At 39.3% G+C, this 27,090-nt stretch overlaps 1 protein-coding gene across 3 annotated transcripts in view; it reads left to right on the top strand.

The window, feature by feature from the left end:
- The first annotated feature begins 4,615 nt into the window (after window positions 1-4,615).
- The window catches only part of CNTNAP4 (contactin associated protein family member 4), a 251,582-nt gene continuing 229,107 nt past the window's right edge, over window positions 4,616-27,090 (top strand). For 2 of the 3 annotated variants that reach the window (XM_019413122.2, XM_019413123.2), the window contains exon 1: window positions 4,618-5,134. In XM_019413122.2, coding sequence (XP_019268667.2) covers window positions 5,050-5,134 — 85 coding nt within the window. In that variant the 5' untranslated portion in view covers window positions 4,618-5,049. Of the gene's footprint in view, window positions 5,135-27,090 lie in introns of all 3 variants that reach the window. The other variant, XM_019413125.2, reaches the window with a different exon arrangement.

A 27,090-nucleotide genomic window follows, 5' to 3' on the forward strand; every position in this document is an offset into this window, starting at 1 on the left:
AGATGTTAATAGAAAGAGTGCTCTGCTAGAGCTTTCCCTGTTTGCAAAGTTGCAAAACTCAATATGTGTCTTATTATCAAAGTCATCACTTACACGATTTCTAACATACTGATTAAAAGAGAAAATAAAACAGTAGCACTTAGGGCAATAAAAAGTCGCTTAGGAAAAGTGTGTTTATGTTTCAGAATGTTAAATCCCTTTACTGAAAATGCAATACAAAATAAAAGTAAATACCATTAATAAAATATTAACTAAATAAAGGTTCAGTCCCTACAATGACAACGGTGAATATTTTTGTATATTTACTGGTTATAGCATAGAAAACATTGTTTATATTCAATATAAATATTTTTGGGAAGGGGCTTTTGGCAAAAATTTTATTGTCTCATAAATAGCTGATCTGAGATGAATTTCAGTGAGTGGGGGGTGGTGATTCCTCAGTTCCCCACACCAGCAGGCAATTCTCAGGACACCAGCAGGGTGTCCAAAAATGCAATTCAGTTCTGACACCGTCAACCTGGAGATCACATCAGATTATCAGGTTAAGGGCTCGGTTACAAGACTGCCCTCCCTCCCCTACTTTTCCTGTACTTCTGACCAACCGGCTATATGTAAATCAGAGGTTCCCCCTCCCCCCTCCTTGGGTTTGATTATTTTGCTAGAGTGGTTCACACAACTCAGACAAATTTTTTTTTAATTTTTTTAATGTTTATTTATTTTTGAGAGAGAGGGAGAGAGAAAGCGTGAGTGAAGGAAGGGTAGAGAGAGAGACACACACAGAATCTGAAGCAGGCTCCAGGCTCTGAGCTGTCAGCACAGAGCCCGACACAGGGGTCCAACTCATGAACTGTGAGATCATGACCTGAGCTGAAGTCGGACACTTAACCGACTGAGCCACCCAGGCACCCCATAACTCAGAGAAATATTTTACTTATTAGATTGTGGGTTTATTATAAAAAGATATTACTCCAGAACACCAGGCTTAAGAGGTCATAGAGTAAGGTATGGGGGAAAGGGTGAGAAGCTTCCTTGCCCTCTCCAGTCATATCATTGTCCTTGAATCTCAACATGTTCACCAACCTGGAAGCTCTCTGAACCCAATTACATGGGTATGATTAATTGCATCATTGGCTGCTGGCAATAGAACTCCGTCTCTAGCCTCCCTGTCCTCCTCAGAAATGGGGAGGCAAGGAGGGACTGAAAGTTCCAAGGCTGAGGCAACCAGTCCCAGCCCTTAAGTTACCTAAGGGTTTTCCAAAGGTCACCTTATTAACCTAACAAAGGCACCTTTATCACCCTTTATCAGAGGAAATTCCAAGGGTTTGGGGAGCTGTGAGCCAGGAACAGCAGAAGAAAACCAAATATAATAAGAAATCTATTTTGGTCATTTGGATGACCAAATATATATTTGTTATAGACCACAGTATTGTCCCTGAAGTATATTTTAGTTTAAAAACATCTATTTTGAATAGTGACATCAGCAAAATTAAAGAATAAGAAGCCCACCTTGAAATTCCAGAAACCAGTTAGGAGATTCAGGCCCCAGGTAAAACAGTTGTTACTTGAATAAAGCAAACAAAGGAGAGCATCTTGATCTCTTTCTAGTCTTTTGATGTGACTTTGTTCCACTATGGCCTGAAGGTCTTTTTCCAATCTAATGGACAGTCTAGGAGCCTCCTGGTACACTGTGGTGGGACATACAGTTCTCTGGCAAGTTGTACCAACAGGAAATTGAAAGCTTTGTTTTACAAATTCTGACACTTTGATTTGATTTGTAATGCTTTCTCAGGCAGGGCCTGGCCCATAATATGCATATGGCAAACCCTAAGCACCAGCAGTTGTGTTTATCTTAATCGGTGAAAAATAGAACCACAAATGCATCCACGGGGAGAAGTGATTCGTGGCATCTGAATCAGCAGTACAGTAATGTGCAAAATTAGGGCTCTCTGCTTTCCTGATTTTCCCCATTCAGACTCTTTTTTCTTTTTTTCCCCTGACACTAAGCACCATCTGGTGGGGATGTAGAAAAGAAACACAGGTGAGTGGGTCTTGGTGACCAACCCTTGCCTGCTACTAATGGGTCATGTCCCTTTGGTAAGTCGAATTCCTGTGCTCATCGAATTTCTCATCTGTGCCAAGTGAGGACAAGAACAATGATGGTTGTGTAACTCCTAGGGGCTTTCACTTTATGGCATTGTCTTGGCCATGAGGTTGATACTTTACTTATTCTTGGTGCACAGATGAGGAAACAGAAGCAGAGGTGATACATAGCTTGCCCAAGAGCATGTGCTGGTCGGTGGTATAGCTGGGGCCGACATTGAACCTGGGCTGCCAGACTCCAGCATTGCCTGCTCAAACCACTCCTCTGTATGGTCAGAATGCAGATATGAAAGGCCAGTATTTAAATGATGACTCAGTCAGTGCTAGGTACTTAGTAGGAGGTTGTCACAAATTCTATCACAATGGCTGTTTAGTCATTATTCCCTTGTATTGTTAAGAAAAAAAATCAAAGACCAAAGTAATGGAGTTACTTAATTAGAACCATAATGAAAGCTGAATTCATATCTAGGCCCCTCTCTTTGCAAAGTCTACCTTCTCTCCCTTGCTTCACATTATCCAGGCCATGTCTCCCCTGTGTGGTCATCATACGGGGACAGGTGTTGCGGAGGCTTGAAATGCTCTGAGCTTCTCTCCAGTGCCAGCCTCCACCTCATTCTATAGCCATAGCCCACTGATATGGAAAAATCCATCATAATGGCTGCTATGATAATTTATACTTTGTCTGAAAGAAATTATTGGCATAAAGGGCTCAAGTATTTTTCATTTATGTGTACTGATCCTTTTAAAATGTATTCTCTAATTTGTTTTATGGGAACAACTAAATATAAAGTTTTAATAGGAAGACACCGTCTGTCTTCTGGAGAGCCCAAGAACCTGTTCCTCAGTGTGGGGTCACTGAAAGTAATGATTTTAGAGCTTTGCTGAGCAGAATGCCACCCCCAGCCTTCTCTCGTAGGCACTGTGACAACTGTGGACATACTACTTGCAATTTCCCTGAGGTTTAGTCTCTTTGTTATCTAGACATAATGATATTTCCCTCAATGATTGCTATAATTATTTAATTAGGTAACAAATGGCATATAGTATGTGTTCAATAAAATTTAATCCCCTTCAGTAATTACCTAACAGAAATTGTCCATTTATATCTGCTTTTGCTTAATATATTATATTGGAAAATAACAAAATCAGGGATGTAGGCCTAGGAATACAAGTAAACACTCAAGCAATGACCTTTCTTTTCCCTGCTGTTTTTTCCTAAGGCTTCGGGTTTTAGCCACCACTGACTGGTCAAGGAGGAGGTGTGCTGTGATGTGAGAAGCAATAAGTCCCAGGCTGAGAGCATTAAAATTGGAGTCAGAAAAACAAAGTGCAGTGTTCAGTGCTTTACTTAACTAACTCTCCGACCTGTTCAAATTATTTAAATTCTCTGTTCTTGTTTTTTCATCTGTAAAATAGGAAAAGTAAAAATATCTGTTCTGCTTTGTTTGTAGGCAAGAGCTAAACTTGTTTGTTTAGCTCTTACAGCTAGACAGGAGGATGCTTCGGTCATTTTTCTCCTTCTTTCACTCATTCCATAGCAAGGGTGCTGCTGCTATAGGCTTATTTTTTCTAATGTGTAATCACCCAGAGATGCTTGGCAACTCTTGGATTCCTATTCTTATAAAATCGAGCACATTATCAGTTAAATATCTTCACATTTCTTTTAAAGAGATTATTTATCCTCTCTGACACCGTGTGATGTACTTATCATTGTGTGATATTAACTCCACTATTTAAATATTTTAATATTCTACTCAAGAAATGGCAGTATTCTTGGATCAGCCATTAGAAGAGTAATTTTTCTGTGGCTGATGGTCTTCTGAATTCAAGTTTATTCCTCCCTCCTTTAGAGCATTTGAATTACATCTTTACATTGTTTAGGCTTGGGGTGTGTGTGTGTGTGTGTGTGTGTGGATGTGGGTGTGTGTGTGTGCCTGTGGGTGTGTGTAGGGGGGGTTCCCTTCTTTAGTATCCCAGCATTTTTCACTTCAGGCCTTTGGGGAATTGTTATTAAAGAATTTGTAGGATGCAGCTGTCTATTCACAGCACGATGCGTTCATCAAAATAAATCCATCCAAAGCGCTCAGTTTGTGGATTTGTCCTCCTGATGCACTAAAATAAGAAATGTTAATTTCTCGCAGACTATTACCAGATGATTCTAAATATCTGCCAAACAAGAATGTCTGTTTCCTTGTGAGGAATTTCCATAATAAAATCCTGGCACCATAGCTGAGGAGGATAGTTTTATATAAACAGAGAAAAACAGCAGCAAGTATTTTCCCCGAGCACAGTTTTAGCTACAATTTACCAATACTGCTTAGTTATTTCTGCCTTCTTTTATGCTTTTGTTTTGAAACATAATGCAGTTTTACCTGGATGCCCTCCCGGATATTTACGAATGTGCTCGGTGTGTTGACTGGCTCCGCTAAAGGCAAGACCTCCAGAAAATCGGGAGGCTTCGCCTTCTCGCCCCTTCCCCCACCCACACGTCCGGAGGGGAGAAAGGGTTAAGGACTGTTGGAGAATAGCGGGGCGGGGAGGGAGCCCCTAGGAGGCCTCGGAGCAGCAGGCCTCGTCTGCAGGTGCAGCTTCCATCAGCGGCTCGGCGCGCGGTGGGTTCTGAGCGCCGCTGTGAATTTGGAGGAGGGACCGCGGCCACGGTCGGGGACCGCCGGCGAGGAGTGGGCGTGGCCTGGCCGGTGTGGACGCTTGTTCAGAAAGATGCTGGGTGCATTTCAGTGAGGAGCCAGGGCTGTGTGGGGGGAGCGTGTATGTGCCTGTGTGGGGAGCGTGTGTGTCTGTGTGTGTGTGTGTGTGTATGAGACAGAGAGAGAGAGAGAGTGAGAGAGAGAAAGGAGGGAGAGCCACTGAGAGACCCAGAGGTGCTGAAGACCCAGACGGCGCGGAGAGCCACTCACGATCTTTTGGGGGAGCCCAGTAAATGTGAACATGGGGTCTGTCGCCGGAGCTGTCCTCAAGACGCTACTTCTGTTATCTACTCAAAATTGGAACAGGGTTATAGCTGGGAATTCCTGTAAGTATACAGCAAATGATTTAAAACTTGCAGTGGTGGTGATGGGGGGGGACTGTCTGCGAAACTTTAATTCTGTTGTTTTTATGATTATTTTTTGCAACTGGAATTGCTGCAAAGCATATTGCTATAAATGAAGCCTCACTTAAAAATCCTGCGAATGTGACTTGCTTTACACATGTCTTTCTTCCTGGTCTGGTCAAAATATGCAAAGTGTCATTTCTTTTTTTTTGTCCAGGAGCAGACTCTTATCCTCTCATCTTTGAATATTCATTGAATAAAGCTCAAGTTCTAGTAAAACATTAAATTAGCATCTTAACCAGGGAATCGCCTGTGAATGTCTTCATTTCTTCCTTTTTAAGGATTACTGAATTTTATTGGAATTATGTCTAACAGGAAAACAACTGGCAGACTTCACATTATGCTGCATTAGCTTAGGTTTCTGAAGTTTGCATTGGCAGACTGCATCTTTAAAATGATGCCAGGCTGATAACTGAAATGCACTGCAGAATTCAGGAGCAAAATTGGTGGAGGTGAACCTCAGTATTAAGAATTGTGCCCTCACTCCGTATAGAATGAGATTTGAGTACTCTTGAAAGAGGGGGCTTGATTCCTACAGTTTGCTTAAAGGAAAAACATTCAGGTGATTTGTCAGAAGTATTAATTCTTAAAAGTATTATTTTTAACTTTATACATTTGTGATTGAATATTCTAAGTTATTTGATTCAGGGAAGATATATTAAGACTTTATTTCTTGTTTAAGTATCATCTGAAATAATTTGGCCAAAGTCCCTTCATCCACTTTTTATTGGAGATAGAAAAAGTTTTAAAAGTTATATTTGGCCTAAATCTCTAAATGGGAGAATTTCTATATCCTCCATGAATGATAAGTAAGCTCTGCAAGTTCAACTTTTTATCTCTTTCTCTGATTTAAAAAGAAAAGCTCAATTGCTTTTCCAGAAAGGGCTATGAGGCCTGTTCAGGAATTTATGCTGCTGCTGTATAACCAGGGTTACGTTCAGGGGATACGACCAAGCCAGTAATCAGGCATTTGCTATGGCACATCCCTTGAGGACACTGAAGCACTTTGATGTGGGGAAAACATAATAAATGGCCCACCTGGCACAGGCCAAATGTCCCTTTACACTGTGTGGCTACTGTGATGTCAGGTTTCCGTGCAGTATTAGCTCATTTAATGGTATGGTGTATCTATCACTCTGCAAGAGGAGAACATCCCTCAGATGGCTGTCCCGTGTTTCAGATTCAGTTTTAATTTGGTTGTATAAGAATTCCATGAGACCAGAAAATTTGCATGTTTTCACCGAGTCACAGTCTTCGAATGCTGTCATGGTAGCATTTGACAAGCGTTGTAGTAGACAAACGGTAACACGACAGACACGCAGACCCCTGCACACAAAGTTTTGCAGAGAAGGCAGAAGTAATTCATGGTCCAACTACAGAAGTTCAACAAAAAAGGAAGGCACTAGAGGTCACTCTTACAATGTGAAGCACATCACTTGAAGCCTCCTTCCCTTCAGAAAAGCAGAGCTGGAAGTCTGGCCTAGACACAGTCATGTCTTTCCAAGACACTGCCTGCATTTGGGTTTATAATGTGTGAGTGTGATTGATACTTGTTTTATTGATGGTTGTCTATGTTTGTTTTCTTGAAATCCAATACAAGGCACATCGACATGAAATAGCTTTCTTTTTGTAACGCATCTTTAGTGTGTTTACTGAATACATCTCAGAGGAGCTGCTGAGACTTGAGGAGAGCAGGAAATTCAGGGGTGCTTAGCTTTGGCTGAGCCTCCGGCTGACGCTTAAAATTCCAACTCCGGTTCTGTATTTTCTCAGCTTTTGTTTGTTCACGAAGGGGTTTAATGCTCTTCTAAGTATTTGAAAAACCTAAAGAACCTATAGAATTTTAAATTATTAGGAATTCTTTAAATATTAAAGTTGGAGTTCTTGCTTACCATGTATATTGAGTTGACAGTCCTTAAAGTGTCAAAAATGCAGTAAGTGCCCTCATATAATTAACATTGCATCTACTAATTTCTTGTTAATGTCACCTAGGTGGTATGATTTGCAGCAATATATATAAGAGAAAAATTCATTGCCTAATTTTTATTTGATTCTTTAATAGTTAGGTTTTTTTGTGTGTTTGTTTTTGGGTTTTTTTGGTTTTTGTTTTTGTTTTTGGGGTTTTTTTTTTTTTTTTTTTTTTTTTTTTGTTTTGGTAAGGAAGCAAGGTCTACTTACTACATAGGAGCTTAGTATCTTTTGTCTTGTTTAGAAGAACAAGTGTATATGTTTCCCAGCAAAGTTGGGGCTCAGTGTATGGGCAAGTGACCATCAACCAGCATAAACATTTTTAAAGTGTTAAAATAACTCCAGTAATTCTTCTGGACAAGACTTTGTGTTAAAACATGAATCAATCTCGGATACCAGTATTAAAGTCAGGGAGAACTGAATATAAATAAAGAAAATTAAAGGTCGGTCCCCCAGGTGAATACAAAGACCTTCTCCCTTTATTTACAGCTGATTCACCAGGAGCAAATCTGTTATTCACCGAGTCAGCCCAAAACTATCCAGGGCTGCCAATGTGTAAGTTTTCATGGGACAGCACTCTGTAAACCAGGCACAGCTCAGAGATTAGATGCCCTTTAATTTGAATGTTAGATGGTCTAGTTATCAACAGGGTGACTTTACATCAGAAGGGTTCTGTGCAGACACACACAAATATACATGTATGTATGTCTATGTGTATGTGCACGTGTATATATGTGTACAAATCTGTAAAAAACCACCGGCCCCGTGTGTTCACACATATTTGGTGGCTCCGCTTACTCCTCTCACTTGTCTAAAGATGAAATAGGTTGAATGGACCACGTTCTTTGCCTACTAGCGCCCTACTTGACGCTTCAAAAGCAGTGAATCAGCCCCAGGTCTTTCCTCTATGTTCTGGTCAAGACAGATTTGCGACTGTATTGAGGTATTCCTTTCTTGAAAGTTTAGAGACGGATCCTGGTGGAAGGGCTTGCTCTTTCATACGTTGCACAGGCTGTTGGTTTCTTCACTTGCTACTAAGAGACATGCACTGAGAAGGAAGACCTCTATTTTTATAATTGTTCTTATGGACTCATAGTTTCTTGCTGAACCCTAAGATGTTTTGGGGGGAGAGGCTGACTCACCACAAAAGAAGGAATGGGTGTATATACTAAGGCAAGTAAGCGTCCTGTTGTTATTTTTACTCTTGCAGATCATGTGATGAAGGCTTTCTGACCTCCTCCCCAGCCTTACTTTGAAAATATTTAATGCTCACCAAGTAGCTTATGAATGACTTAATTAGAAGTTAAGTTCTTTCTTTTATCTAATTGAAAAAAAAGGCTTATCTGATACCTACCCTAAGGGAAGCCTGGGAAGGATATGTTGAAATCAGCAATAGGTGAAGGTAATTGCTTGAGCAGATGATCACTTTTGTGGGCTTTGGGATGCTGTGTGAATGCAACTGGACAGATTCCCAGATTGTTCAAACTCCACCTTGTGATTCTTTCTCAAAGCTTCCTTCTTTTTCCTCCTTCTCCCAAGAATTTCTTTCCATGGCAAAAAAATAACCAGACCGTAACAGTGAAGTACTGATAAAATATAATTACATGACACAATGCATAAATTGCTGAGCTTTGGACATAGAAGTGAGCATACGCTTTGGCTTCCTTTTCTAGCAACGATACTAGTTTGTTTTCACCAGCTTGGTACATTCTCCCTACTTCTGATTGTAGGCATCCCCAGTAATTTCTAATAAGGGCAGCCTCCACCTCCGGGGATAACGTAGCTCACAGCTAACATGGGATCAAAAGTAGGACTTCCACATGAAACGTAGTGCTTACTCTAAGTGATAAACATCATTGTCTCCTGAACTTAATTGCAGAATTTGTATCAGATACAAACAGTTCCTTTAGGGGACCCAATCTCGGTATCAAGATGGAATTAATTTGCCTCTTCAGTGAAAACAAATTAATAGAATTGCATAATATCAGTTGTCAGATAACATAATAATATTTAGCTCAGAGGTTGGCGAGATATGGCCCAGTGGCCAAATACGGCCCGGCCCGCTGCCTTGTTTTGTAGAGCCTGTGAGCTAAGGGTGGTTTTTATATTTTTAAATGTTTGGACAAAATTAAAAGCAGAGTTCTTTGTGGTCCAAAAAAGTTACATGAAATTTCAATTTCAGTCGTCCATTCCTCTCATTACTAGACCCGTATGGCAAAAATTTGTACTCAATTATTGTTACATTTTGCATTTTATCAATAAAGTGTTCTTAAAATTGATGTCCCTCTCTTTCTATAAAGACCTACATGATATTCTTTACTATCTGGCCTTTTATAGATAAAGTTCATTGACACTTAATTTAAGTAACATACAAAATAATGGTGAGACATGGGTAGTATATACATTATAGTTCTATGATAAAATTCAATCTTAATTATTTAGCACAGAAATATGTACTTGTGGGATCATGGTACTGAAAGTAATGCTAGTATTACCGGGAACTATTAAAGAGGAGACCTGCAGATTAGTATCTTCCTCGTGTGTTTCTTCTTCAAGACTTTCTCATTCAGAAATCTGTTATTTCTGAATAACATACAGGTATGAATTACTTGCAACTCTTTGTAAAGCTTCAGCATCTTAGATATTTTAAATGAACATTCTGTTGTTATTTTATACTTTCATGAGTGTAAATCATCCCATTCCATACTAATCAGAAACTTGCACTTGGAATCACTGATTGTATGAGGGGGATGATGTTACTGGAAGAGTGTTCTTGTCCCTATGACTTTTACAGTAGCAGCTTCCTACAAATTTTGAAATTGGCAAACTTGCTAGAATAAATTAAAAAATAGATTTTCATTTAAGCACTCCCCACTGAGAATTCATAATAATTAAGCAGGTGCCTTTCACCTACTCATGCCAACATAATTAATTTTTATGTAAATGTCTTGTCCATTTGGAGTTGTATTTACTTTTAGTTTCCAAGAACTGCTCATTGGCCTCATTTTATTTACATTACCCTGTTTAATGTTTTTTTTTTCAGTTAAAAATTTGATGGAGCCTAACATTTTACAAATTCTTTTCCCTCTAATTCCATTGTGACATTTTTTTCCAAAGTAAGTAGCCATATGTTAAAATACTTTATTTTTCGTAATTTTGTTTTTAATGGCTCGGCTTTAATGAAGAGTTCTGTCTTACCACCCAAAGACCAGTTTCCAAATCAAAGACAACCAAGGACAGTCTTACAGAGCTCACTCCAGTGTGACTTACTCTGGGTGTCACCAAGAACTTTGGTGGAGTGCATGACTGCTGTGAAATGATGAGGGACAGTGATGCTATCATTACATGGCTGTGAATTTTTTCATAGTAAAGTATCAGTCTTGCTCCATAATTATCCATTTTTCTCCATTTGATCCCGTATTTAAAATTTGAGTCACTTTTACCTCAGATAAATCAATATTAGGGCCTTAATATTATCAACTAATGAATTCTAAGACCTTTGGGTTGCCAGCTAGTCAGTTTACCTAAGTCCTCCATTCTCCTTTTAAAATCTCCACCTTTCCTCCTTGGCGATTAAAAGTTCACAGACCGACCCAGCCCCTGAAAACAGTAGGAGGAGTTATGAAAGCTTATCCAACATTGTTATATACATCCCAGATATGCACAATTAGGTTGGTAGTGAACATCTCTGGTGAAATATTAAATAATGCAGGCTTTGATCTAATTTTTTTCAGTGGGCTGGTATTTCAATTCTTGCTTAGCTTATTTTTTTAAAAATTTTTATTGATTCAGAAATTTTGGCCTCCATTACTTATTTAGTGTTTATCTAGAATTAGTGCTGTTTTTCAAGACAACGAGTATGATAGGGAAGAGGAGACCTCTGGCAGAATATTTGCGTAGAATAGGAGATGTTTCAAGAATTTGCAGCATTCGTGAGGTGAAATGAGCTGTGTTGGTGGTGGTGGTGATGGTGGAGTGAATTCTCAGAGAATATGTGGATAATTGTTTGAAGGGCTCTTTCAATTATGGACTTTCAGAAATACTCTTTAACAAACCAAGCTTTAAAAACAGGTCTTGAATTGTAGGATAAAATGCTGAGGTCACTTAAAAGAAAAGATCTAAGAAAGAGAAATAAATGCCCTGAACTAAGTGAGGACAAAAATTAGGGAGCTTTAGGAGACCCTATGATTATCACTGAAAGTCCTTCTAAAAGAATGAACTCATTGAAAAGCCTCACTTAACTAGATACACTTAAATGAAATAATTTAGTCTGGAGATGTGTGTTGTAATTTGAAGGCTTTGAGGGTTTTTTCTTAAAAACAGACTTAAAAATTTCTTGAGAAATAACAGTTTAACCATAACTCTAAATGACAGTAAATTGCATTTCTAAATAACAGAAGTATCATTGACCATTGGATTATCTCATTGACTGCTTTTTTAGGGGGAAACTGATGTCTGAGGTTGCAACATTTCCATTTTTTCCATGGGTTCTGAGGCTAGCTATCCACCTGTGCGCCTCAATTAGGTACACATGTATGTGTGTGTGCATATATGTATTTTTTTATTTGACTTCTCCAACCAGCTTTCCTTGTTCTTTTAAACTGTGAATTTCATCCTTCCACAATGCTGACTGCTCCAGAGTCCGTTTGGTACAGACCAAATCTGATATGCTCCTGCACAAGTAAAGATATTTTTGTTTCCTAATTGATTTCTGGAGGGTAAAGTTTTTGTCCAAATGCCTTTTGCTGAAGTATTCACGTACATGGTACCTGAAACTACAGTGTTAGGGAAACGTAAAGAATGTACATGTAAAGTGCATTTCAACTTCTCATTATTCCTTCAGTTCTCTTGAGGAAAACTGGTGAGGAGGAATGAAGAGGAAGTGTATGTGTTTGCTTTGGTTTTGTTTTTTTCCCCTCCCCATGGATTTTTGTCATGGTTCATGGAAAAGTGGTACGCTGGTAATAAAATCAGAGACATAGCATAACAGGAGGTAAAATTGGGTCTGTTTATATTACAGTTAATGAGTCATTCCAATGTAATAATTGGGAAAGTGAGTGAAGCTTGAAAACATTTGACATTTTAAGTAGTTTAAAATTAGTAACTATAAAAGTTTTTAATGCCATAAGTATTTAATAGAGCAGTGATGAAATTTACCTCTAAGGTTTTTAAATCACAAAGGAAAAAAATGGTATGATACGTATCAGTTGGCTATAGCTCTAATTACTTTTTTTATTAAGTACTTCTCATTACTTGGCACTGCTCTAGAATAAGATATTATGTGCTTCTAAATCATAAAAGGCATATTTGTTTCTGTGACCATTTTTTTCCCCACCGGCAATTATGGTACTTACAACTGAGGTCATAGGTTGGTATTAGTTTAGAAATAGCATGCAAATATATAAATTCACCTGCCTTCCTAAATTGCATTTATCGTATAGTTTCAAAGCAAACTATAACTTTTAATTTTATTACTTGATTTCCTCTGCAGTTATAACCTATATATGGAGATTTTTTAAAATGCCCTTTAAATAAGGGCACTGATAAACTCTTTTTGGAATTGGTTGCAAACCTTAGAGTTGGTAGATACCTGGATGACATTGAATAGATGTCTCAACTGAAGGACCCACACCTGAGAGCACCACAGTTTCCTGTCAACATGACCTTTGCTCTGTCAGACTCAAGAGAGAGATTTTTGGGAAAATTTGAGAAAGTGAAGTTTCTCTCTAGGCTAATAATTGTGCCCTGAGGGGTGTGTGTGTGTGTGTGTGTGTGTGTGTGTGTGTGTGTGTGTGTGTATTTAGATCTTCAGGACATCTTTAGTTTTCAAAGATGTTGTTATGTGTTTGTCTTTTAAAATATATTGATCGGCAGATAGCCAAACAGAAAGAAGGAGCTAAATTGAAAATGGCCTGTAAGGGAAATGAGTTGCTGAGATGAAATTGTCAGTGTGTGTGTGTGTGTGTGTGTGTGCGTGCGCGCACACATGCATGTGAGTGTGCATGCATGTGTGCTCACGTGCTTATCTTGGAAGATACTCTTGGTGGGAATTGGGGAATGGTTCATATTGGCGGAGAAATGGAAAACATTGCCCCTGAGTGGCACATTTTTAATTAAGTAATGTTGGAGTATAGAATAGGATTCTTTCTTTGTTGCTACCATACCAGAATAATCTCTGGTATAGTTTTAAAACTGTATGTGGGATTAAAAATTAGCAAGAGGTCTTTCTGGATTTAATTTCACCTCATCCCAAACAGAGGGGCAATATTGCTCTTTTGTGATCCCACAGTGCTTTATTTTCTAGGATATGACATGGAGAACTCACGGACTCGAACACTTAACTTCTAGCTGGTCCCACGTTGCTAGTCTTTCTGAACATGACAAAGAAGGCAGAAAATGGCTGGAGAGATTTTGGCTTAAATGCCAGTAGATAAATTGAAGCAGAATGTAACTCTCGAAGACAGTGCAGTAAAGTGACACTGGTGCCAAGAGAAGGGCATTATAAACAAAGTTTAACATTGTTCACATCATTCACTTTTATCTCTCGATTTTGGCTGATTTTAAACAAAAAGAATCCATCTCTAAGGCGGGAAGCTCCGTGAAAGCTTAGCGATCCTCTTAATTAAGGATTTATAATACATATTTACATTTGCCATATTTTGGATGTTTAGGACTTAATTAAAAGAACACTGCTGAAATAAAAACAATTCTATCTTAAGCGGTGGTGAGGGAATTCTGTGCGAGGTTATAAAGCTGCTCAGATAGGCTCTTTTGTTCCACTGTGTATATGATTTCTGTGCTTATTTGAAGTGTTGTGCTTTAACATGGAGTCTGTATTATAATCCTGTTAAGAAAACGTCAGGCACCTGTGAAATGTCATAACACAATCTTTTAAGGATCATAAGATGTGTAGCCTTTCCTTAAACAAACAAAAGAAAGGATGATTTGGGAAAGGAAGTAGGCTACATTTAAGAAAGCAAAGAGCAAACAATGAAGGTAACATTTGGTTTCTTAAACTCATAGCATCCTATAGGACCTAATCACAAAACAGAACGTGGTGAAAGAAAGTATCTCATAGTCAAATATCTGTTAGAGAAATGGAAAAAGTGGGCTAATAAAATATGAGGTAGAATTTTAGGTACTAAGAATAAAATGATGATCATCATAATTTGCTATGCTTGACATATAAAACAGAGCCATTTAGTGGTGTGGCCTTGTAAATGACCACATTCATTTCTTGAAAGCCTTGCTGTGTGCTTGCCTATGGAATGGTTTCTCTACGCGCACGTGCGTGCGTGCCTGCGTGTGTGTGTGTGTGTGTGTGTGTGTAGTTGCAACATGAAATAGATTAGCATGAAAAGAATGTATGTAGTATTAGTAATCAGTGAAACATTCTCCGGAGAAGATGCTGGCAGTTCTCTGATTTTCTGAATTAGCAAAATTGAGCCTTGATCATTTTCCTTTTTCCTTCTCCTGGATTTGAGGATGATCTGGCTGTGGCATCTGTCATCTTACAGATTGCCAGGGTTGATTTGGCTGGTAGGACCAGCGCAGCAGCTGTCTCCTTCTTCCCTCATGACTTCCTGGGACTTCAGTTCCTTCCGTTCCACATCATGCATGATTTTTAAATACTACACATATTATTGTATTTTTAAGGAAGCCTGCCGTAATGCATTGATATCTTTAATCAATTTTAAGGTTTTATCGAAAAAGAAAGTAACTCCTGCCTTGTAGCACTATCTCATTGCTAGGTGTTTCCAACAGTAAGTTCAGCCTTATTAGCGCAGCAAATATCTTTGTCCTCTGTATTCATCGATTGTTCCGTGTTCCTCTGTCTCAGCTGCTGTGTCTCTACCACAGGGCTGCCCCTCCCCATGTCCTCTGGCCTTTATGACCTGGCCTTTACATCTGCTGTTCCCTTTGCCTGATGGCCATCAATCACTTCTCTCTAAATCCTCCTGAAAAACGTCTACCTAAAGCAAACCCGACTTCCTTCCTCAGTGGAGTCTTCCCTGATCAAACCCTCTCAACTGTCACCATCTTGGCAGATGCCCCGTAGCACCTTGCGTGCTCACTATTCCTGCCCCGATCACAGACTCTCAAAGTGTGTTTTTAGAGAATATGTCTCCTTTACAAAATGGTGAAATCTTTGAAAGGCGAAGGTATTATTTTAATCATTTCTGTGTCTGCAACACCTGGCACAGTGCCTGGAGAAAAGAGGATATTCGGTAAATGTGAAAAGAATACACCAAAAGGTGACTTCTCTGTATTTTTTCACTTGAAACGCCAAAAAGAGAGGAGATGAACAGAATCAGCGTAAGCTGGAGCAATGTGTGTTTTTTAAAGATAAGATGTATTTTGGGGCCTCTGGTGGCTCAGTCAGTTAGGCATCTGACTTCGGCTCAGGTCATGATCTCACGATTAGTAGGTTTGAGCCCCATTTCAGGCTCAGAGCAGAGCCTGGAGCCTGCTTTGGATTCTGTGTCTCCCTCTCTCTCTACCCCTCCCCTGCTCGTGCTCTGTCTCTCTCACTCAAAAATAAATAAACATTAAAAAAATTTCTTTAAAAAGATTACTTAACATTTTTATTTAGGAGACCATGTATTTTTCCTTTTTTAAAAAAAAAAACCTTTTTTTGCCTTTGTATTTATCTCTGGTATATTTCATTTAGATAGGCTGAGTACTTGATTCTCGTGTGTCATAACCCACTAGGATGAATGTCATCACGGCCAACCAGTTCTTACTGGCTCTCGCTATCTCTATCTTCCCCTCCCCACCCCCTTTCATATTATAATTTGATAGGCCACTGTCTCACATCATGTTTGGACTAAGGACTCAGTGGACAGGCAAACACAAAACACATCATGAGTATAAAGTTCGAAGTGCACCTGTCGCTGTCCGGGTCATCCTTGCGCCGCCCCATCTCTGCAGCACCTGCCAGTGATCTCCTCCAGTTTGGAAGTTGTACTACAAAGTTGTTTTTGCATTCCAGAAAGAAATCTTCAACTTCTCCATCTATCTTGGACTTCAGTTTCTTTATGTTGGCTTGTATTTTACATTTTCCCATTTGAAGACTTTTTTCCTTTACGGAGGGTAGAAGAAAAGTAAAATTAGTTCTCTTTTTTTAATATGAAATTTATTGTCAATGTTTATAGCAGCACTTTTAACAACAACCAAATTGTGGAAAGAGCCTAAATGTCCATCACCTGATGAATGGATAAATAAATTGTGGTTTATATACACAATGGAATACTATGTGGCAATGAGAAAGAATGAAATATGGCCTTTTGTAGCAACGTGGATGGAACTGGAGAGTGTTATGCTAAGTGAAATAAGTCATGCAGAGAAAGACAGATACCATATGTTTTCACTCTTCTGTGGATCCTGAGAAACTTAACAGAAGACCATGGGGGAGGGGAAGGAAAAAAATAGGGTTAGAGAGGGAGGAAGCCAAAACATAAGAGACTCTTAAAAACTGAGAATAAACTGAAGGTTGATGGGGGGGTAGGAGGAAGGGGAGGGTGGGTGATGGGTATTGAGGAAGGCACCTGTTGGGATGAGCACTGGGTGTTGTATGGAAACCAATTTGACAATAAATTTCATATTTAAAAAAAAAGAAATTGTGGTTTATATACACAATGGAGTACTACGTGGCAATGAGAAAGAATGAAATATGGCCTTTTGTAGGTCTCTATTTTTTTTAACGTTATATCATTAACTTTATAAAGAGTGTAGCCGCTGCTTCCTTTGTCTTCTCTTACCTTCATAAGCAAAACTTCATTGCCTTTACCTATTTTTACAAGTGCTCATGAATTCTGAGCTTTTATTTTCCTCTTTGAATTGTATGCATATTCTTTTTGTTAATTTCCTGTAAATGTTCATCACTCTTTTTAGATTCCCATCATGTTTCTTACTCCTCACTGTGTACCTTTAGGATTGTCATTGCCGGAATTCTAGAGTTCATAGCTTCTTGCATATGTTGACCTATGTTATTATTAATATTGACAAATATTCCTTTTGTGTGGCACTCTGTGGACTCTAAGGTGGTGGAGGCAGACATTATTATCATTATTTACAAACTAGGAAATGGAAATTTAGGACGTACTTCCAAAGCCATGAGTAAGGGCGAGGAGAGCTAAGGCTTGGACTTGATTTCAATGATGCCAAATCTATTGCTCTTCGAAATGGAATACACTCATATTCTCTTTGAGCCTTTGGAATCACCTCCCCTGAATAAGAGGACCCCACATGTGCTTGGTTTCAAGCTTCCCTCTCTGACAGGATAAGTTATAAGGCATCATGCTTACTTTCTTTGCAAGGATTCTGTTGCTTGTATTTTATCAACAAGTTCTCCTTTACTCTTCAGAGTGACGTGTCAAGCATCACTTGGTGTATACACCTGTAAAATCCTCTGAATGTCCATTGACTCCCCTTGCTCCTTGGTACCAAAGACCTACCCACTCTGTTAAGTTCCTTCTTTGAGTCAGCAATCCCAAGAACAGGTTATAAGGGACTAAAAATGCTCCAATCGCCAAGAAAAAACAACTCCTTTCTGCAAGATGGTGACACTGTGTGACCCAGGCATTCTGCCAGTATTGTTTCTTTCTCACTTAACCCCTCTCCTTCCCCATTCCCTTCTCTATTCCCTTTGGGTATTGTATCAGTCTGCAAAGCCCGCCATAACAAATAGCACAGACTGGGAGGCTTAGACAACAGAAAGTTATTTTCTCGTAGAGGTTGGGACTCAAAGTGCCAGCAGGGTTTCTGGTGAGGACTTTCTTCCTGGCTTGCAGATGGCCACCTTCATACTATGTCCTCACATGGCCTTTCCGCTGGGTGTGTGATCAGTCAGAGAGACGTCTGGTGTCTCCCTCTTCTTGTAAGGACACCAGTCACATCCCACTAGGGGGGCCTGGCCCTTGAAAGGCCCTACTTTTATGATTTCAGTTAACCTTAATTATCTCCTTAAAGGCTTTGTCTCCAAATAGAGTCATATTGAGGGTTAAGGCTCCAATATATGAATTTTGAGGCAGGGGGGCACAATTCAGTCCATAATGAATGTTCTCCCTGCCTCAACTGCCTGAATAAAATGAATCTTCTCTTGATATTTTGGAGAATTTTTGAAAGTTCAGCAGCAGATATGTTGCTTTTACTGATCGAAACTTAGGTGAGTGAAGTCATCTTCCAGTTGAATCCCTCCTCAGTGGCATTGCTAGGATGACACCCAAGGTACTCATCCATTACTCCTCCTGCCTGGTTGCCATGGGTGCTAGCTCCCACTGCCCTGTCTCTTCAACGTTTCTTTCCTTTTATCGACACCTGGTGCTCTCCACCTGTCTACCTGAGAGTTACTCATATCCTCTAGAGGAACTCATCTTCATGACACCAAGAATGCCTTCCTATAATATCACAGTGGTTTTTTAGCTTTGAAGCAAGTCATTTTCTTTGTGTGCACTATTCTGTTATAAATTTTCCTTCCACCAAGTCTTAGAGATAATACAGGATGATAATTTACTTCCCTTTATCAAAATCACATCTTTATCTGTCACCCACCCTGCCATGTCTTACATCACAAATATTTTTTTAAGTTTTGTTTTTTAAAAATGTTTGTTTATTTTGAGAGAGAGAGAGAGAGAGAGAGTGAGTGAGCACTAGTGGGAGAGGGGCAGAGAGAGAGGGAGAGAGAGAACCCCAAGCAGGCTCTGCACTGTCAACATAGAGCCCGACATAGGACTTGAACCCACGAACCTGTGAGATCATGGCCTTGACCGAAACCAAGAGTTAGTTGCTTAGCCAACTGAACCACCTAGGTGCCCTATCACAAATAGTATTTTATCCCTCTCCAAATTACTTTCTCCTCTGTGTTACCAAGCTCCAGTTGTGTTGTGATTCTCTCTATGCATTTCTCATGTCCCCTTATCAAAAGTTGATTTTGCAGGTTGTTTTCTTTGGCACTTTTCTGCTTTTTATTTGCAAATCTCAGAGCACACAGATTCTCCCTTTTCTTCCTGTGATCCTTGTATGTCGAGCCACAAACAAACAAGACATAAATAAAATGAAAAAACAACCATGATTCTAATAACTTCCTTAAATTCAATTTAAAATTTGTCTAATTTTAAATTTGTAGAATGCCCTCTAGTATTGGGAACTGGAACAGATGTTTGCCATACATTATTTCGCTCAATCTTAACACAGCATCTGTTCGCACCCAGTCTTTGCTCTTACGGGTGTTTTTCCATCCTCTCCAGTGCATTTCTCTTGTGGCTAAATAGTCTTTGTATTTATCTTTTCTAATGGTTCATTATAATCTATCAAGTGGATGTGCTCTTATTTAAACATTCCTCTATTTGAACCAATTGACTGTTCATTGATTTATTTGTAAATTCTCCTAGTCTCCCAGTATCTGCTTGTCCTGGTATATGGTGATCTTCAGATTCCTCATAGTATCTTAAGCCATTTGCAAGCGTCAAGGTCATGAAGGGTTCCAACGTCTTTGTCCCCGTCTTTGTCCCCTTCGTCTGGCAAGAAAATCTGAATTTCTTTTGGAAGGAGAAATTTAAAGCAGTAGCTGTCTTACACCCTTCCCTTTCCTGCTCAAGGATTTATAACACTTGAAGATGGTTCAGTGTCTCTTCTAGCAGTATCATTTGTTCAAGCGTGGATCAGAGGAGGTGGGTAGAGATTGCCATGTCTGACACATCTCAGAAGCACATCTGTCACCCTGCAGGAAACCCGCTCACTCATCAATTGGTCCTGTCAGCTCTACACAGCGCTGTCTCTTCTCTGCAGCCCTCAGCAGCATTGCCGATCCCCCCTACATGTGTCCCTCTCAGGAGCTCCATGCCCTGGCCTCTGATGGGCTGCTGCAGACACTGGCTTTTGGTTGTCCCCATGAGCCTCACGTTTTCTCCAAAAGGCATGAGTCATTATTTATGGCAAGAGCCCCTTAAATGCCATATCACTCTTCCCTTGGTACTGATTTTGGTAATCCTTCTGCTGTCGTAAGAGTTTTGTCTTCCTTTTTAAAAACCTTATGATTTCTTTCATCTTTTTGAGAAAAATTTCAACATCTCATGAAAACAGACTAGTATTCCTCAATATTTTTATTCCCTCCAAAGTCAAGGAAAGCAACCCAAATTTAATGAAGATCAAAATGAAAAAGAAAACATTTCAGATTTACAATTTTGAATGAGAGCTGTTTCCATTGCTAAATCAACACCTGTGCTACTTGAGATTGTCTCCCAGAGAATGGAAAGGATTCTGTGAAATATCAGATATGTCTTTGAGTGGGGTTCCTCATTAATCCCAACCCATTTATAAAAAAGAACAGTATCAGAAGCATTAAGGGCACTTTGTGCTTCCCTCTTTCTCTGACTATTGACCCCTATTCATCTGGCCCAGTTCTTTGTATAGTTATGCCTGAGGCTCTTAAAATTTCCTTCTTCCCTTGTATTAGCAATACACTACGCCTTTAAAGATCTGCCCTATCAAGCAAAGCAGTGAGACTTCCATTTTAATACTGTTTTCTTTGATGACAATATTGACAAGATGCTTGCTAGTTCCTTCATCTTCCTGATGACACAAGTGAAAAATATTAAGGGACAATGATTTCATTGGGCTTTAGTTAATTGGTCTAAAATGAATTTCTTATTAATTTGTATAATAAATTTGTTGGGTGGACTTCTGTGACTCTGCAGTTAAGGCAGTCTCTCACAAAGTACACCTTCGTAGTTTTATAGCTTGGAACTAATAGGATATTGTTGAAAATAAATGTATTTAATCACATATTTCATATGCTTGGCAAAATGCCAGATGAAATAGTACAAGCAAATGTTTCAACTTAGAGTTGAAATTTATTTCTTCTCCTGGAATGAACTATTTTTGTTTTTAGTTAAAAGACAAAATTGATGCCCAGAACCAATGGAGCGTTTGAAACTGAGAGTTGTGATAAGTTTTGTACTTTACATTCAATGGATGTTTCCTTTTTTCTTTTATTTTGTATTTTGTATTTTATTATTTTTTAATATGAAATTTATTGTCAGATTCGTTTCCATACAACACCCAGTGCTCATCCCAACAGGTGCCTCAATGGATGTTTCTTAAGCTATACCTTCTTCTAAATGCAAAAGGTGCAAGGAGACTAAGTCCCTGCCTGTCTGCCCAGTTGCCATTTCAAAGGTTCTGTTTCTTTCTTTCTTTCTTTCTTTCTTTCTTTTGTTCGTTCGTTCTTTCCTTGCTGGGCATTCAGCAGTTTCTTTTATTTTATTTTGTTTTGTTTTATTTATTTTATTATCTTTTTAAATATAATTTATTTAAAAATTGGCTAACATACAGTGTGTGAAGTGTGCTCTTGGTTTTTGAGGTAGATACCCATGGTTCCTTGCTTACATACAGCACCCAGTGCTCATCTCAACAGATGCCCTCCTCAATGCCCATCACCCATTTTCCCCTCTCCCCCATGCTCCCATCAAGCCTCAGATTGTTCTCTGTATTTAAGAGTCTCTTATGGTTTGCCTCCCTCCCTCTCTGTTTGTAACTATTTTGCCCCCTTCCCTTCCTCCATGGTTCTGCTTATTTCTAAACAAGCTTCTGATGAGATGTACAGAAAAACAAATATCAGAGTTACCCTGAGTTTCTGGATTTTGGAGGTTGGGTAAGCAAATTATCCATCTATCCACTGAAACTCTCAAAGAGTTACCTGTGAGTTTCTTGTTGTAGTCAGGGTAGGGGTATAAAATCAGAAATCCGTGCATTCAGAGAACCAAAACCAAATGGGGAAGACAGAAAGACATGCCTTACAGTCACTAATAAAAGGCAGGCTGTGACACACACTCCATTTCAATCTAGATTCCTGGAGTAATGACATTCTGATTTATTTGGTAAACTCTTGTTTACCATGTGCTTCCTCTCATGTCCTTTAAAAATCAATAAATGACCAGTAATACTACTAGAATTGATATGAGTTTTTGTGTTTTTCACCAACTTTGAGTGGATAGTTCAGAAATTTATCCCCACGAATTACACTGGATGAATATGGTCCATGTTAAATGAACTCTGAAATTGTATGCTTTGGGACCCTGGTTATTTTTCACTTGGCACTGATGATTCAGAGGATTATGCTTAAGGAAGAAATACTAGTTAAATATATTATAAAAATTCTTGGTGAAATAATGTTTACAATCCCTAGGTATATTTGGTTTCATACAATTACTCTTCACTGGATTACATGATTGTTCCTTCCATCTGTTAAAGCCTTCCTCACCCTTGTAATTTCTGAGGCCTCTTGGGGTTTCAACACACTCTACTCATTTTATTCATTTATTCACTCAACAAATATTAGCGTGTTACCTATCATTACACGTCTTCAGCATCAGTGGTTTTGAAATGTTTAAAATGGTCACAATCAGTAACTTCTTGCTAACAATTTGAGAATGGAAGTTTTGGCTTCCAGGTATGTCAGCCTTTGAAATCATATTTTATGTCTAAGGTTTTGCTTTCCTGTACAACAAAATGTACAGTATTGTTCAGGGTGCTGATAGGGTGACCGGTGTCATTACAGACCACATGCTCATTGCTCTTATGGCTTCAAGCTCAGCTTTGCCACTTTCTGGTCCTATCGAAAAGCACAGCACAGTGTGAGAGGCAAGGCATTTGGGTTGTTCTAGGCAGAGCTCCAGAGAAAGCTGTTTCTTGAAGGATGAATAGGAGAACCAGGAGGCAGAGAAGGGAGAGGCGCATTCCAGTCAGAATGAGCCCCACGAAAGCATGGAGCCTCTGAATGCGCCACACATAGTCCAGGAGGACCGAGGGCGAGGAATGGTAGCAGATAAAGCTAAAGGCATAGTCGTGAAGCAGGCAGGTCATGGGAGGCCCTACGTATTTGATCTCTATGGGTCATCTTAATATTATAAGTGGTTACGTGCACACACATATGTGACATTGATTAGATTTGTGTTTTGTAAAGGTAAAACTCCTGGGCTGTGAAGGATAGGAATGCTGAGGGAAAGGCAAGGCAATGGGATCTAACCTGGAAATATAGAAAGCAGATATTTAGCTGATAAATTAACTCATGTAAGAAGCAATAAGAGCTACAGAATAACCCAGATAGTGACAACGGCGATAAGGAGCAGGCAACAGACTTTTTCCATGAGAGCATGTAAGACTGACAAAATGTCATGACTCACTGAAAACAGAGATACATCAGAGCGCAGAGAGGTCAATTCCAGCTCACTGCTTTCACTTTTGTTTTATTATTAATGTGTTTACATTCCAAGAAGGATAATACGCTATTCCTGTGTAGCTGTTTTCTTCCTGATTAAGGAATGTTAAGTGCCTTCATATTGGTTTCTTTTTTTTTTCTTCCATTCTCTTCTCCAACCTGCCTACAAAGGATCATATTTAAATTTGCTTGAGATTGTGTGTGATTATGTATAATGCAATATTTTACAAAGATTCTTGCCATGGTGACATATTGAGTAAAATCTTTCTGAGATAAGGCTCATCCAAAATACTTTCTGGTGTCACACATGGTTGCATTTTAATGAAGTCTTTTACTTCTGGAAGGAACAAGAATATATCCTGAATTGAAGGTTTCATGGAGTATTCTTCTTCCCTGTGACTGATGACTATGATGTTTTCTTGTCTCCCTCTCAAATATCTACCCCTACCCCATCCACTTGGCTTAAACAGTAGAGGTTCAAGACTTGTCTCTAATGACAAAAGGCTGAATTCCTATAGTTGGTTTGCTTAAATACTTTGGGACAAATACATTCTGGGTTGAAGTATCTACCACTTAATGTGTGTGTAAAAAGAGGATGCAGATAAAATAGAATAGCAAAAGTTGATTAAAATTTTACCATGTTCTCTTCAAGTTATGTTCAGTTTAATTAAACATTTACCCAGTGCTTGCCCTGTTGAAGTGCATGCTAGAGAACAGGCCTACAAAGATGGATAGACTCTGTTCTCACAATAGAAGAGAGGGGAGAGAGAGAAGAAGAAGAAAAAAAAGAAACGATGCAGTTCATTAAATGTTAATGGTACCAATTTTGGATATGCCACATCATTTTGAACCCACTTCTTTTGCTAGATCTAAGGATTCAGAGGCCAAAGGTGAATTCTGTTGAATTGTTGACTATATTCGATATCCCAAACATTGAGAGTAGCCGAAATAACCGCCCCTCTAGTTCTCCAGTATGTTCTGTGGTGTTATGCAGTCTTGTGAGATTTTAAAATATGACAGGAAGCATTAGAGGCTTTGAGTTTCCCTCCAATGTCAGCTATTACATTTTTAAACTATGTCCCTCTACCTGTCCAGCTATGAAGAAAAACCCAGAAGGTTTTTACTCAGATAAGTTGTAAAGAAATAACCTTTACTAATGGATAAGGGAACACACAGGATTTACTAAGAATAAGAAGGAAACTTCTCTTTTGAAAAGTGTTTTAATATTTGAACATCCAAATTTCAAGTCCAACAAAACCAGCAACTGGTCTTTGGAAACCTGTTTCAACTGATGATCCTGTTTATCTAACAATTCTTGGTCATTTAGATTTCACCATTTGTAATACACTATTATTTAAATTTTGCTTGAAAGCAGAAAATATATCTACAAAATTCTAATAGGTAGGAGTGTGCCCTACCAATATAAATGATCTGCATTGCAAACAACTTGAGTTATTGAATGGACTATTATAAAAGATGATTATTTATATTTATTTTTATTCAACCACAATACTATATATGATTTATTATGTTGTAGCTCTGAAAAATAAAAAAGGACCTGTTCTTCCAGATGTGCATATTATGAGTTAGTTAACAATGGAAATTAAATCCTTAGTACTAAAGAATGAGCTAGGAAGCTTATAGGAAGATCCTGATTCCGGTCCATCACTTAAACTTCCCTCAACTTAATTGAAATGTATATTTTTAGGCTATAAAATAGTTGGTTGTCATCTCTTAAATTTGCCAGCATTTGCTAAACAGAAGGAAGCCCCCAAATTTAGGATCAGTCCATTGATTGATCGATCATTAGATAAGCTTTCACTCAGTTAATGGTTATATGTAAATCCTCCAGCATGCTGTTTTCAGGCCACTTTACCCAAGCGCTCCAAACAACTTGCCCTTTATGATTTTGTTTGGCATTTGGAAGACATAAAAATGTCTGTTTTAAATATTTCTTTAGAAGCATTATTTACACTACAAGGCCTGATAAATCAGATACTAACCTAGAAGCCAGAAATCACGTCTGCTGTTCTGTCCCCTCATCTTTGTATCAGATGCCTCATCTTTTTCTGATAACCCACAATCAGAAAACCTACGAGACGCTTTCCTCTGCTACCTTCCCCCCTCTATTTGACTAGTTACAAATTAGCGGTTCTTCATCTTTCAGTGTCCTTGCATCTACCTTTTTCATTTTACTCCCACAGCCAGAAGCATGGGGCCTTTCCAACTGCACCTTGGGGTTGAACAGTTAGACCGGGACAAGAAACATGTGAACATAGAATTTCAATGTATTAATTACTGTGCAGGAGGCTTACATGGGGTGCCATGAGGACAAGGAGGACATTTGAGCGTGAGGCTCAATGGCTCCTGGAGGAGATTACAAGCTGATGGTCTTGGAGCAGCACAGAGCAGTGACCCTGAAAGGAACTGCTCATTTAATCAAAATATAATGGTCTCGGAGCATTCATATGAAGGGTTGATGGGATGGGGGGAAGTAGAATTGAAGATAAGTTTAGAATGAACGTTCTGGGTTTTGTAGAGGGCAATTGGGTTATTTAGGTTACCCCATTCATGTGTGGGGGGGGGTAGGGTGGGAGGAGGGGCAGTGCTAGAAACAGCAAGAGCCTCGATGCTAGCCTCAACTTTCAATCTCTCACTGACCCATTCAAAGGAGGAACACGGAGATTTGGAGCACAGCGAAGCAAGGCTTTAATCAACGTTCTTGCAAAAGCGGGTGTCTGATGGACAGGCACACTCGGGGGCAGTTACAGCAGACAGTTTATCTCCTAGCATGCACGTCCCTCCCGATTCCTCATTGGCTGAGTTGAGCCTTACCCACACATCGCCTATCCCCATGTAAGGCAAAAAGTAGTCTGATTGGAACAAATGTACATTTCCTGAGGTGACACAGAGACCTTCAGTCCCTCGTTTGTATTTTGGCGCTTGCCCATTGCATAGCCCGCAAAAATAAGTCCATGAAATGGAGAGGGGAAGAAGAACCAGGAAGTGAAGTGTCCAAGAGTTTGGGACTCCATTGTGGGAGGTGGCGGGACTCCATTTTAGGTTGTAAACCTACTGTTAACTAGACAGCACAGCTTTTATTTGGTATTTCTGAAAATGAATCATCTCCCTTACTTCTCAGAATCTCCAAGTGGAGAAATTCATTAGATTGTGAAAATCAGGCAGAAAGCCAGTGAGTGGAGTGACCACATCCTGGAAGCAATGGTGGCTGCAGCCATATAAAGCTCTCCAAGGGCTCAACTGCCCACAGGGATACTGGCCAACTGGGATGCAAGCCATCTCCAGGAGAACCACACTTTGGTAGGTTTTTTGATATGCAGACCCTTGGGATCTCTTTAACCAAGCAAAGGAGTGGAACAAAAACCTGGTAGAGATTTTTAATTTCATTTATTACAGTGTTTTATCTTCAAAAAGTCAAATGAGCCAACTTTTTGCAGGTGATATGTGGGGTATCACTGATGTACATTTAAAGAAATGTCACGGCACAGGCTGTGTTCCATTGTCTGTTATATAAAGAACCTCACCTATCCCAGGTCATGTCCACTTAGGACAACGTATTCAGTGTAGTTGCTCAAGGAACTCTTTCACAGTTCAGGCAATGTAGTGGGAGAGCTCTGTTGGTAGCGTGATGTGGTCATTCAAAGTAAAGGCGTTGAGGGGTGCCTCAGTG

Source organism: Panthera pardus, unplaced genomic scaffold, assembly GCF_024362965.1.
Source record: "Panthera pardus isolate Hobbes unplaced genomic scaffold, ASM2436296v1 HiC_scaffold_19, whole genome shotgun sequence".
NCBI lineage: Eukaryota > Metazoa > Chordata > Mammalia > Carnivora > Felidae > Panthera > Panthera pardus.